This window comes from Panulirus ornatus, chromosome 24 (assembly GCF_036320965.1).
Source record: "Panulirus ornatus isolate Po-2019 chromosome 24, ASM3632096v1, whole genome shotgun sequence".
Taxonomy (NCBI): domain Eukaryota; kingdom Metazoa; phylum Arthropoda; class Malacostraca; order Decapoda; family Palinuridae; genus Panulirus; species Panulirus ornatus.
The window spans coordinates 5,255,450-5,267,943 of record NC_092247.1 but is presented as its reverse complement, the minus strand read 5'-3'; the positions used below and the strand labels follow the sequence as shown (position 1 = coordinate 5,267,943).

General features: G+C 42.2%; 1 protein-coding gene across 4 annotated transcripts in view; it reads right to left on the bottom strand.

Annotated features, from left to right (window-relative positions):
* ApepP (Aminopeptidase P) overlaps window positions 1–12,494 on the bottom strand; it is a 70,707-nt gene that overhangs the window by 38,588 nt on the left and 19,625 nt on the right. For all 4 annotated transcript variants that reach the window (XM_071677009.1, XM_071677010.1, XM_071677007.1 and 1 more), the window contains exon 5: window positions 5,639–5,747. In XM_071677009.1, the coding sequence (XP_071533110.1) occupies window positions 5,639–5,747 (109 nt within the window). The remainder of the gene's footprint in view (window positions 1–5,638; window positions 5,748–12,494) is intronic.

Below are 12,494 nucleotides of genomic sequence, written 5' to 3'. Positions count from 1 at the left end.
TCATTCTCTCCATGTGACCAAACCATTTCAAAACACCCTCTTCTGCTCTCTCAACAACACTTTCTATTACCACACATCTCTCTTACAATTTCATTACTTACTCGATCAAACCACCTCACAACACATATTGTCCTTAAACATCTCATTTCCAGCACATCCACCCTCCTCCACACAACGCTATCCATAGCCCACTCCTCACAACCATATAACATTGGTGGAACCACTATTCCCTCAAACATACCCAATTTTGCTTTCTCAGACAATGTTCTCGACTTCCACACATTCTTCAACGCTCCCAGAATTTTCTCCCAATCCCCCACCCTATGATTCACTTCCGCTTCCATGGTTCCACCTGCTGCCAAATCCACTCCCAGATATCTAAAACACTTCACTTCCTCCAGTTTTTCTCCATTCAAACTTACCTCCAAATCGACTTGACCCTCAACCCTACTGTACCTAATAACCTTGCTCTTATTCACATTTACTCCTAACTTTCTTCTTCCACACACTTTACCAAACTCAGTCACCAGCTTCTGCAGTTTCTCACATGAATCAGCCACCAGCGCTGTATCATCAGCAAACAACAACTGACTCACTTCCCAAGCTCTCTCATCCACAACAGACTTCATACTTGCCCCTCTTTCCAAAACTCTTGTATTCATCTCCCTAACAACCCCATCCATAAACAAATTAAACAACCATGGAGACATCACACACCCCTGTCGCAAACCTACATTCACTGAGAACCAATCACTTTCCTCTCTTCCTACACGTATACATGCCTTACATCCTCGATAAAAACTTTTCACTGCTTCTAACAACTTGCCTCCCACACCATATATTCTTAATACCTTCCACAGAGCATCTCTATCAACTCTATCATATGCCTTCTCCAGATCCAAAAATGTTACATACAAATCCATTTGCTTTTCTAAGTATTTCTCACATACATTCTTCAAAGCAAACACCTGATCCACACATCCTCTACCAATTCTGAAACCACACCGCTCTTCCCCAATCTGATGCTCTGTACATGCCTTCACCCTCTCAATCAATACCCTCCCATATAATTTACCAGGAATACTCAACTTATACCTCTGTAATTTGAGCACTCACCTTTGTCCCCTTTGCCTTTGTACAATGGCACTATGCAAGCATTCTGCCAATCCTCAGGCACCTCACCATGAGTCATACATCCATTAAATAATCTTACCAACCAGTCAACAATACAGTCACCCCCTTTTTTAATAAATTCCACTGCAATACCATCTAAACCCTGCTGCCTTGCCGGCTTTCATCTTCTGCAAAGCTTTTACTACCTCTTCTCTGTTTACCAAATCATTTTCCCTAACCCTCTCACTTTGCACACCACCTCGACCATAACACCCTATATCTGCCACTCTATCATCAAACACATTCAACAAACCTTCAAAATACTCACTCCATCTCCTTCTCACATCACCTCTACTTATCACCTCCCCATTAGCCCCCTTCACTGAAGTTCCCATTTCTTTCCTTGTCTTACACACTTTATTTACCTCCTTCCAAAACATCTTTTTATTCTCCCTAAAATTTAGTGATATTCTCTCACCTCAACTCTCATTTGCCCTCTTTTTCACCTCCTCCACCTTTCTTTTGACCTCCTGCCTCTTTCTTTTATACATCTCCCATTCATTTGCATTATTTCCTTGCAAAAATTATCCAAATGCCTCTCTCCTCTCTTTCACTAATAATCTTACTTCTTCATCCCACCACTCACTACCCTTTCTAATCTGCCCACCTCCCACGCTTCTCATACCACAAGCATCTTTTGCACAAGCCATCACTGCTTCCCGAAATACATTCCATTCCTCCCCCACTCCCCTTACCTCCTTTGTTCTCACCTTTTTCCATTCTGTACTCAGTCTCTCCTGGTACTTCCTCACACATGTCTCCTTCCCAAGCTCACTTACTCTCACCACTCTCTTCACCCCAACATTCTCTCTTCTTTTCTGAAAACCTCTACAAATCTTCACCTTTGCCTCCACAAGATAATGATCAAACATCCCTCCAGTTGCACCTCTCAGCACATTAACATCCAAAAGTCTCTCTTTTGCGCGCCTATCAATTAACACATAATCCAATAACGCCCTCTGGCCATCTCTCCTACTTACATATGCATACTTATGTATATCTCTCTTTTTAAACCAGGTATTCCCAATCACCAGTCCTTTTTCAGCACATAAATCTACAAGCTCTTCATTTCCATTTACAACGGTGAACACCCCATGTATACCAATTCTTCCCTCAACTGCCACATTACTCACCTTTGCATTCAAATCACCCATCACTATAACTCGGTCTCGTGCATCAAAACCACTAACACACTCATTCAGCTGCTCCCAAAACACTTGCCTCTCATGATCTTTCTTCTCACGCCCAGGTGCATATGCACCAATAATCACCCATCTCTCTTAATCAACTTTCAGTTTTACCCATATCAATCTAGAGTTTACTTTCTTACACTCTATCACATACTCCCACCACTCCTGTTTCAGGAGTAGTGCTACTCCTTCCCTTACTCTTGTCCTCTCACTAACCCCTGACTTTAATCCCAAGACATTCCCAAACCACTCTTCCCCTTTACCCTTGAGCTTCGTTTCACTCAGAGCCAAAACATCCAGGTTCCTTTCCTCAAACATACTACCTATCTCTCCTTTTTTCTCATCTTGGTTATATCCACACACATTTAGACACCCCAATCTGAGCCTTCGAGGAGGATGAGCACTCCCCGCATGACTCCTTCTTCTGTTTCCCCTTTTAGAAAGTTAAAATACGAGGGGAGGGTTTCTAGCCCCCCCCCCTGCTCAATATATATATATATATATATATATATATATATATATGACTTTTGGATGTTAATGTGCTGAGAGGTGCAACTGGAGGGATGTCTGATCATTATCTTGTGGAGGCTAAGGTGAAGATTTGTATGGGTTTTCAGAAAAGAAGAGTGAATGTTGGGGTGAAGAGGGTGGTGAGAGTAAGTGAGCTTGGGAAGGAGACCTGTGTGAGGAAGTACCAGGAGAGACTGAGTACAGAATGGAAAAAGGTGAGAACAATGGAAGTAAGGGGAGTGGGGGAGGAATGGGATGTATTTAGGGAATCAGTGATGGATTGCGCAAAAGATGCTTGTGGCATGAGAAGAGTGGGAGGTGGGTTGATTAGAAAGGGTAGTGAGTGGTGGGATGAAGAAGTAAGAGTATTAGTGAAAGAGAAGAGAGAGGCATTTGGACGATTTTTGCAGGGAAAAAATGCAATTGAGTGGGAGATGTATAAAAGAAAGAGACAGGAGGTCAAGAGAAAGGTGCAAGAGGTGAAAAAAAGGGCAAATGAGAGTTGGGTTGAGAGAATATCATTAAATTTTAGGGAGAATAAAAAGATGTTCTGGAAGGAGGTAAATAAAGTGCGTAAGACAAGGGAGCAAATGGGAACTTCAGTGAAGGGCGCAAATGGGGAGGTGATAACAAGAAGTGGTGATGTGAGAAGGAGATGGAGTGAGTATTTTGAAGGTCTGTTGAATGTGTTTGATGATAGAGTGGCAGATATAGGGTGTTTTGGTCGAGGTGGTGTGCAAAGTGAGAGGGTTAGGGAAAATGATTTGGTAAACAGAGAAGAGGTAGTGAAAGCTTTGCGGAAGATGAAAGCCGGCAAGGCAGCAGGTTTGGATGGTATTGCAGTGGAATTTATTAAAAAAGGGGGTGACTGTATTGTTGACTGATTGGTAAGGTTATTTAATGTATGTATGACTCATGGTGAGGTGCCTGAGGATTGGCGGAATGCGTGCATAGTGCCATTGTACAAAGGCAAAGGGGATAAGAGTGAGTGCTCAAATTACAGAGGTATAAGTTTGTTGAGTATTCCTGGTAAATTATATGGGAGGGTATTGATTGAGAGGGTGAAGGCATGTACAGGGCATCAGATTGGGGAAGAGCAGTGTGGTTTCAGAAGTGGTAGAGGATGTGTGGATCAGGTGTTTGCTTTGAAGAATGTATGTGAGAAATACTTAGAAAAGCAAATGGATTTGTATGTAGCATTTATGGATCTGGAGAAGGCATATGATAGAGTTGATAGAGATGCTCTGTGGAAGGTATTAAGAATATATGGTGTGGGAGGAAAGTTGTTAGAAGCAGTGAAAAGTTTTTATCGAGGATGTAAGGCATGTGTACGTGTAGGAAGAGAGGAAAGTGATTGGTTCTCAGTGAATGTAGGTTTGCGGCAGGGGTGTGTGATGTCTCCATGGTTGTTTAATTTGTTTATGGATGGGGTTGTTAGGGAGGTAAATGCAAGAGTTTTGGAAAGAGGGGCAAGTATGAAGTCTGTTGGGGATGAGAGAGCTTGGGAAGTGAGTCAGTTGTTGTTCGCTGATGATACAGCGCTGGTGGCTGATTCATGTGAGAAACTGCAGAAGCTGGTGACTGAGTTTGGTAAAGTGTGTGGAAGAAGAAAGTTAAGAGTAAATGTGAATAAGAGCAAGGTTATTAGGTACAGTAGGGTTGAGGGTCAAGTCAATTGGGAGGTGAGTTTGAATGGAGAAAAACTGGAGGAAGTGAAGTGTTTTAGATATCTGGGAGTGGATCTGGCAGCGGATGGAACCATGGAAGCGGAAGTGGATCATAGGGTGGGGGAGGGGGCGAAAATTCTGGGGGCCTTGAAGAATGTGTGGAAGTCAAGAACATTATCTCGGAAAGCAAAAATGGGTATGTTTGAAGGAATAGTGGTTCCAACAATGTTGTATGGTTGCGAGGCGTGGGCTATGGATAGAGTTGTGCGCAGGAGGATGGATGTGCTGGAAATGAGATGTTTGAGGACAATGTGTGGTGTGAGGTGGTTTGATCGAGTGAGTAACGTAAGGGTAAGAGAGATGTGTGGAAATAAAAGAGCGTGGTTGAGAGAGCAGAAGAGGGTGTTTTGAAGTGGTTTGGGCACATGGAGAGAATGAGTGAGGAAAGATTGACCAAGAGGATATATGTGTCGGAGGTGGAGGGAACGAGGAGAAGAGGGAGACCAAATTGGAGGTGGAAAGATGGAGTGAAAAAGATTTTGAGTGATCGGGGCCTGAACATGCAGGAGGGTGAAAGGAGGGCAAGGAATAGAGTGAATTGGAGCGATGTGGTATACCGGGGTTGACGTGCTGTCAGTGGATTGAATCAAGGCATGTGAAGCGTCTGGGGTAAACCATGGAAAGCTGTGTAGGTATGTATATTTGCGTGTGTGGACGTATGTATATACATGTGTATGGGGGGGGGGTTGGGCCATTTCTTTCGTCTGTTTCCTTGCGCTACCTCGCAAACGCGGGAGACAGCGACAAAGTATAAAAAAAAAAAAAAAAAAAAAAAAATATATATATATATATATATATATATATATATATATTTGTTTTGCTTTGTCACTGTCTCCTGCGTAAGCGAGGTAGCGCAAGGAAACAGACAAAAGAATGGCCCAACCCACCCACATACACATGAACACATCCTTTCGTCTGTTTCCTTTCACTACCTCGCTTACAAGGGAGACAGCAACAAAGTATAATAATAAATGAATAAAAAACAAAAAACGATGTAAAAAATGATGCACATGAAAAACAGACATAATGAAAACTCACATGCAACCTCATCCAAGGCTGTGATGATAATCATAGAGGCATTCTCTTCTACCAGGGCTTGTCTAAGCTGTCTCACCTTCTCCGTAAGATCAACTCCTGTGTATTTTATCTAATAAGAAAATTGCAAAAACATGGGATCAGTGTAACATCTTGTCACAAAAAAAAAGTTTTATAATGAAAAAATATACATTTACACTTGAGTCATTACAATTTGTGTTACAGGGAAAGTTTTTTACTCATGTTGCCCTCATCTCTTAACCTTGCACATGAACCATGCCTTTTTCCTATGTATGTATGAACACACACACACACACATGCACGTAAGGGAAGATAAACAGATGGGTGGAATCTGGACCAGTTGCCACAACAGATTCAAACCTATGGGGGTCTGATCCCTGCAGGTTCATGCATGCATGATGGTCAGTAACCCAAACTACTAAACCACAAAGGTGTTTGCCTATGTACCTGGAAAATATATGATACAGTTAACAGATATGCTTTGCAGAATGTGCTATGAATACATGGTGCACGAGGAAAGCTACCAGAAGCAGAGGAAATTTTACCATGTGGGTGAGGCATGTGTACAAATCAAAAAAGAGGAGAGTGAGTTGTTCCAAGTGAAGATGAAATTGCAATAAGTGTGTGTGATGTCACCATGGCTGTTTGATTTATTCATAGACGAAGTGGAGGATGTGAATACAACTGTCTTGGAGAGAGGGGGGGCAGGTATGCAGTCCCATCAGGGGTGGGGGGGACCTGCAATTCAATCACACAGCTTTGATACACTTGCCTTTGCTCAATGACACCATAAATGGAATTGGCCAATCCTCAGGCATCTCACCATGATCAATACATACAATGTAAATCCTGACAAACAAATCAGCAATGCAGTCATCCCCTTTTAAAAGAAATTTAACTGCAAGCCATCCAATCCAGCTGCCTTATCACATTTTATCTTGCATAAGGCTTTTACCAACTCTTCTGTTTCCTCTTACACAAGACTTTCACCACCCTTTCTATTACATCTTACACAAAGCTTTCACCATCACTTCTCTCTTCAAGAAACCACTTTCCATGACTCTCACTTCACCCACAACCCCTACCTAAACATCCTAAAGCTGCCACCCTATCATTAAACACATTCAAGAATCCTTCAAAACACTCACTCCATCTCCTCCTCATCTCATCACTTTCTGTTACCACTTCCCCATATGCCCCTTTCATCAATGTTCCCATTTCTTCTCTTGCATTTGCAACACTACGAATCTCCTTCCAAAACATCTTATTCTCCCTGGTTTACCGATAATTGCTCACCCCAATTCTCACTTGCCCTCATTTTCAACCCCTGCACTTTCCGCTTGACCTCCTCCAACTTTCTCTTGTACATCTCCCAATCATCTGCACTCCTACACTGTTAGTACTGCCCAGAGAACTATATTTTCTTTACCATAAAAAACTCTACTTCCTCATTCCACCACACACAATGCTTTCTCACTCATCCATCTCCCAGATGGAACACAATTCCCTTGTACATGCCAACATTATTTCCCTAAATATTTATTTATTTATTTATTATACTTTGTCGCTGTCTCCCGCGTTTGTAAGGTAGCGCAAGGAAACAGACGAAAGAAATGGCCCAACCCCCCCCCATACACATGTATATACATACGTCCACACACGCAAATATACATACCTACACAACTTTCCATGGTTTACCCCAGACGCATCACATGCCTTGATTCAATCCACTGACAGCACGTCAACCCCGGTATACCACACCGCTCCAATTCACTCTATTCCTTGCCCTCCTTTCACCCTCCTGCATGTTCAGGCCCCGATCACACAAAATCTTTTTCACTCCATCTTTCCACCTCCAATTTGGTCTCTCTCTTCTCCTTGTTCCCTCCACCTCCGACACATATATCCTCTTGGTCAATCTTTCCTCACTCATTCTCTCCATGTGCCCAAACCACTTCAAAACACCCTCTTCTGTTCTCTCAACCACGCTCTTTTTATTTCCACACATCTCTCTTACCCTTACGTTACTCACTCGATCAAACCACCTCACACGACACATTGTCCTCAAACATCTCATTTCCAGCACATCCATCCTCCTGCACACAACTCTATCCATAGCCCACGCCTCGCAACCATACAACATTGTTGGAACCACTATTCCTTCAAACATACCCATTTTTGCTTTCCGAGATAATGTTCTCGACTTCCACACATTCTTCAAGGCTCCCAGAATTTTCGCCCCCTCCCCCACCCTATGATCCACTTCCGCTTCCATGGTTCCATCCGCTGCCAGATCCACTCCCAGATATCTAAAACACTTCACTTCCTCCAGTTTTTCTCCATTCAAACTCACCTCCCAATTGACTTGACCCTCAACCCTACTGTACCTAATAACCTTGCTCTTATTCACATTTACTCTTAACTTTCTTCTTCCACACACTTTACCAAACTCAGTCACCAGCTTCTGCAGTTTCTCACATGAATCAGCCACCAGCGCTGTATCATCAGCGAACAACAACTGACTCACTTCCCAAGCTCTCTCATCCCCAACAGACTTCATACTTGCCCCTCTTTCCAAAACTCTTGCATTTACCTCCCTAACAACCCCATCCATAAACAAATTAAACAACCATGGAGACATCACACACCCCTGCCGCAAACCTACATTCACTGAGAACCAATCACTTTCCTCTCTTCCTACACGTACACATGCCTTCCATCTTTCACCCACTTCCCTACTCCCTTTGCTTCAAATTGCGAATATGTATGAAGAAAAAATTTTTTCAGAAGTGGTAGAGGATGTGTGGATCAGGTGTTTGCTTTGAAGAATGTATGTGAGAAATACTTAGAAAAGCAAATGGATTTGTATGTAGCATTGTTTTTTTTTTTTTTTAATTTTCCAAAAGAAGGAACAGAGGGGGCCAGGTGAGGATATTCCAAAAAAGGCCCAGTCCTCTGTTCTTAACGCTACCTCGCTAACGCGGGAAATGTCAAATAGTTTAAAAGAAAATATATATGCATATATATATATATATATATATATATATATATATATATATATATATATATATATATTTTTTTTTTTTCATACTATTCGCTATTTCCCGCGATAGCGAGGTAGCGTTAAGAACAGAGGACTGGGCCTTCGTCTCTTTGATGTATATCAACTGACTTTTATATTCCTCTCTTGTGTCTCCCCGATGATGTCATTATTACACGAAAGTGCACTTGGGAACTTTTCGTGTTTCATTATCCCTGTGGACTCATAGGAATATCTTGATCACGCGCAAAATTGTGATCCTTTCCAATATATATATATATATATATATATATATATATATATATATATATATATATATACATATATATATATATATATACATTTCTTTCGTCTGTTTCCTTGCGCTACCTCGCAAACGCGGGAGACAGCGACAAAGTATAAAAAAAAAAAAAAAAAAAAAAAAAAAATATATATATATATATATATATATATATATTTTGGAATATAAAAGTCAGTTGATATACATCAAAGAGACGAAGCTAGGACGCCATTTTTTTTCATACTATTTGCCATTTCCCGCGATAGCGAGGTAGCGTTAAGAACAGAGGACTGGGCCTTTGAGGGAATATCCTCACCTGGCCCCCTTCTCTGTTCCTTCTTTTGGAAAAAAAAAAAAAAAAAAAAAAGAGGGAATGATTTCCAGCCCCCCGCTCCCTTCCCTTTTAGTCGCCTTCTACGACATGCAGGGAATACGTGGGAAGTATTCTTTCTCCCCTATCCCCATATATATATATATATATATATATATACTTTTTTATTATCTATTTTGCTTTGTCGCTGTCTCCCGTATTTGCGAGGTAGCGCAAGGAAACAGACGAAAGAAATGGCCCAACCCACCAACATACACATGTATATACATACACGTCCACACACGCAAATATACATACCTATACATCTCAATGTACACATATATATACACACACAGACACATACATATATACCCATGCACACAATTCACACTGTCTGCCTTTATTCATTCCCATCGCCACCTCGCCACACATGGAATACCATCCCCCTCCCCCCTCATGTGTGTGAGGGAGCGCTAGGAAAAGACAACAAAGGCCCCATTCGTTCACACTCAGTCTCTGGCTGTCATGCAATAATGCCCAAAACCACAGCTCCCTTTCCTCATCCAGGCCCCACACAACTTTCCATGGTTTACCCCAGACACTTCACATGCCTTGATTCAATCCACTGACAGCACGTCAACCCCGGTATACCACATCGATCCAATTCACTCTATTCCTTGCCCGCCTTTCACCCTCCTGCATGTTCAGGCCCCGATCACTCAAAATCTTTTTCACTCCATCTTTCCATCTCCAATTTGGTCTCCCACTTCTCCTCGTTCCCTCCACCTCCGACACATATATCCTCTTGGTCAATCTTTCCTCACTCATTCTCTCCATGTGCCCAAACCATTTCAAAACACCCTCTTCTGCTCTCTCAACCACGCTCTTTTTATTTCCACACATCTCTCTTACCCTTCCTTACATTACTTACTCGATCAAACCACCTAACACCACACATTGTCCTCAAACATCTCATTTCCAGCACATCCACCCTCCTCCGCACAACTCTATCCATAGCCCACGCCTCGCAACCATACAACATTGTTGGAACCACTATTCCTTCAAACATACCCATTTTTGCTTTCCGACATAATGTTCTCGACTTCCACACATCTTCAAGGCTCCCAGGATTTTCGCCCCCTCCCCCACCCTATGATTCACTTCCGCTTCCATGGTTCCATCCGCTGCCAGATCCACTCCCAGATATCTAAAACACTTCACTTCCTCCAGTTTTTCTCCATTCAAACTTACCTCCAAATTGACTTTACCCTCAACCCTACTGTACCTAATAACCTTGCTCTTATTCACATTTACTCTTAACTTTCTTCTTCACACACTTTACCAAACTCAGTCACCAGCTTCTGCAGTTTCTCACATGAATCAGCCACCAGCGCTGTATCATCAGCGAACAACAACTGACTCACTTCCCAAGCTCTCTCATCCACAACAGACTTGCCCCTCTTTCCAAAACTCTTGCATTCACCTCCCTAACAACCCCATCCATAAACAAATTAAACAACCATGGAGACATCACACACCCCTGTCGCAAACCTACATTCACTGAGAACCAATCACTTTCCTCTCTTCCTACACGTATACATGCCTTACATCCTCGATAAAAACTTTTCACTGCTTCTAACAACTTGCCTCTCACACCATATATTCTTAATACCTTCCACAGAGCATCTCTATCAACTCTATCATATGCCTTCTCCAGATCCATAAATGCTACATACAAATCCATTTGCTTTTCTAAGTATTTCTCACATACATTCTTCAAAGCAAACACCTGATCCACACATCCTCTAGCACTTCTGAAACCACACTGCTCTTCCCCAATCTGATGCTCTGTACATGCCTTCACCCTCTCAATCAATACCCTCCCATATAATTTACCAGGAATACTCAACAAACTTATACCTCTGTAATTTGAGCACTCACTCTTATCCCCTTTGCCTTTGTACAATGGCACTATGCATGCATTCTGCCAATCCTCAGGCACCTCACCATGACTCATACATTCATTAAATATCCTTACCAACCAGTCAACAATACAGTCACCACCTTTCTTAATAAATTCCACTACAATACCATCCAAACCCGCTGACTTGACGGCTTTCTTCTTCCGCAAATCTTTTACTACCTCTTCTCTGTTTACCAACTCATTCTCCCTAACCCTCTCACTTTGCACACTACCTCAACCAAAACACCCTATATCTGCCACTCTATCATCTAACACATTCAATAAACCTTCAAAATACTCACTCCATCTCACATCACCACTACTTGTTATCACCTACCCATTGGCCCCCTCCACTGATGTTCCCATTTGTTCTCTTGTCTTATGCACTTTATTTACCTCCTTCCAAAATATCTTTTTATCCTCCCTAAAATCTAAGGATACTCTCTCAACCCAACTCTCATTTGCCCTCTTTTTCACCTCTTGCACCTTTCTCTTGACCTCCTGCCTCTTTCTTTTATACATCTCCCACTCATTTGCACTATTTCCCTGCAAGACTCATCCAAATGCCTCTCTCTCTTCTCTTTCACTAATAGTCTTACTTCTTCATCCCACCACTCACTTCCCTTTCTAATCTGCCCACCTCCCACGCTTCTCATGCCACAAGCATCTTTTGCACGAGCCATCACTGCTTCCCTAAATACATCCCATTCCTCCCCCCTCCCCTTACGTCCTTTGCTCTCACCTTTTTCCATTCTACACTCAGTCTCTCCTGGTACTTCCTCACACAAGTCTCCTTCCCAATCTCACTTACTCTCACCACTCTCTTCACCCCAACATTCTCTCTTCTTTTCTAAAAACCTCTACATATCTTCACCTTTGCCTCCACAAGATAATGATCAGACATCCCTCCAGTTGCACCTCTCAGCACATTAACATCCAAAAGTCTCTCTTTCCCATGCCTATCAATCAATTTGTAATCCAATAATGCTCTCTGGCCATCTCTCGTAATTACATAGGAATACTTATGCATATCTCTCTTTCTAAACAAGGTATTCCCAATCGCCAGTCCTTTTTCAGCACACAAATCTACAAGTTTTTCACCATTTCCATTTACAATACTGACCACCACATGTACACCAATTATTCCCTCAAATGCCACATTACTCACCTTTGCATTCAAATCACCCATCACTATAACCTGGTCTTGTGCATCAACTACTAACACACTCACTCAGCTGCTCCCAA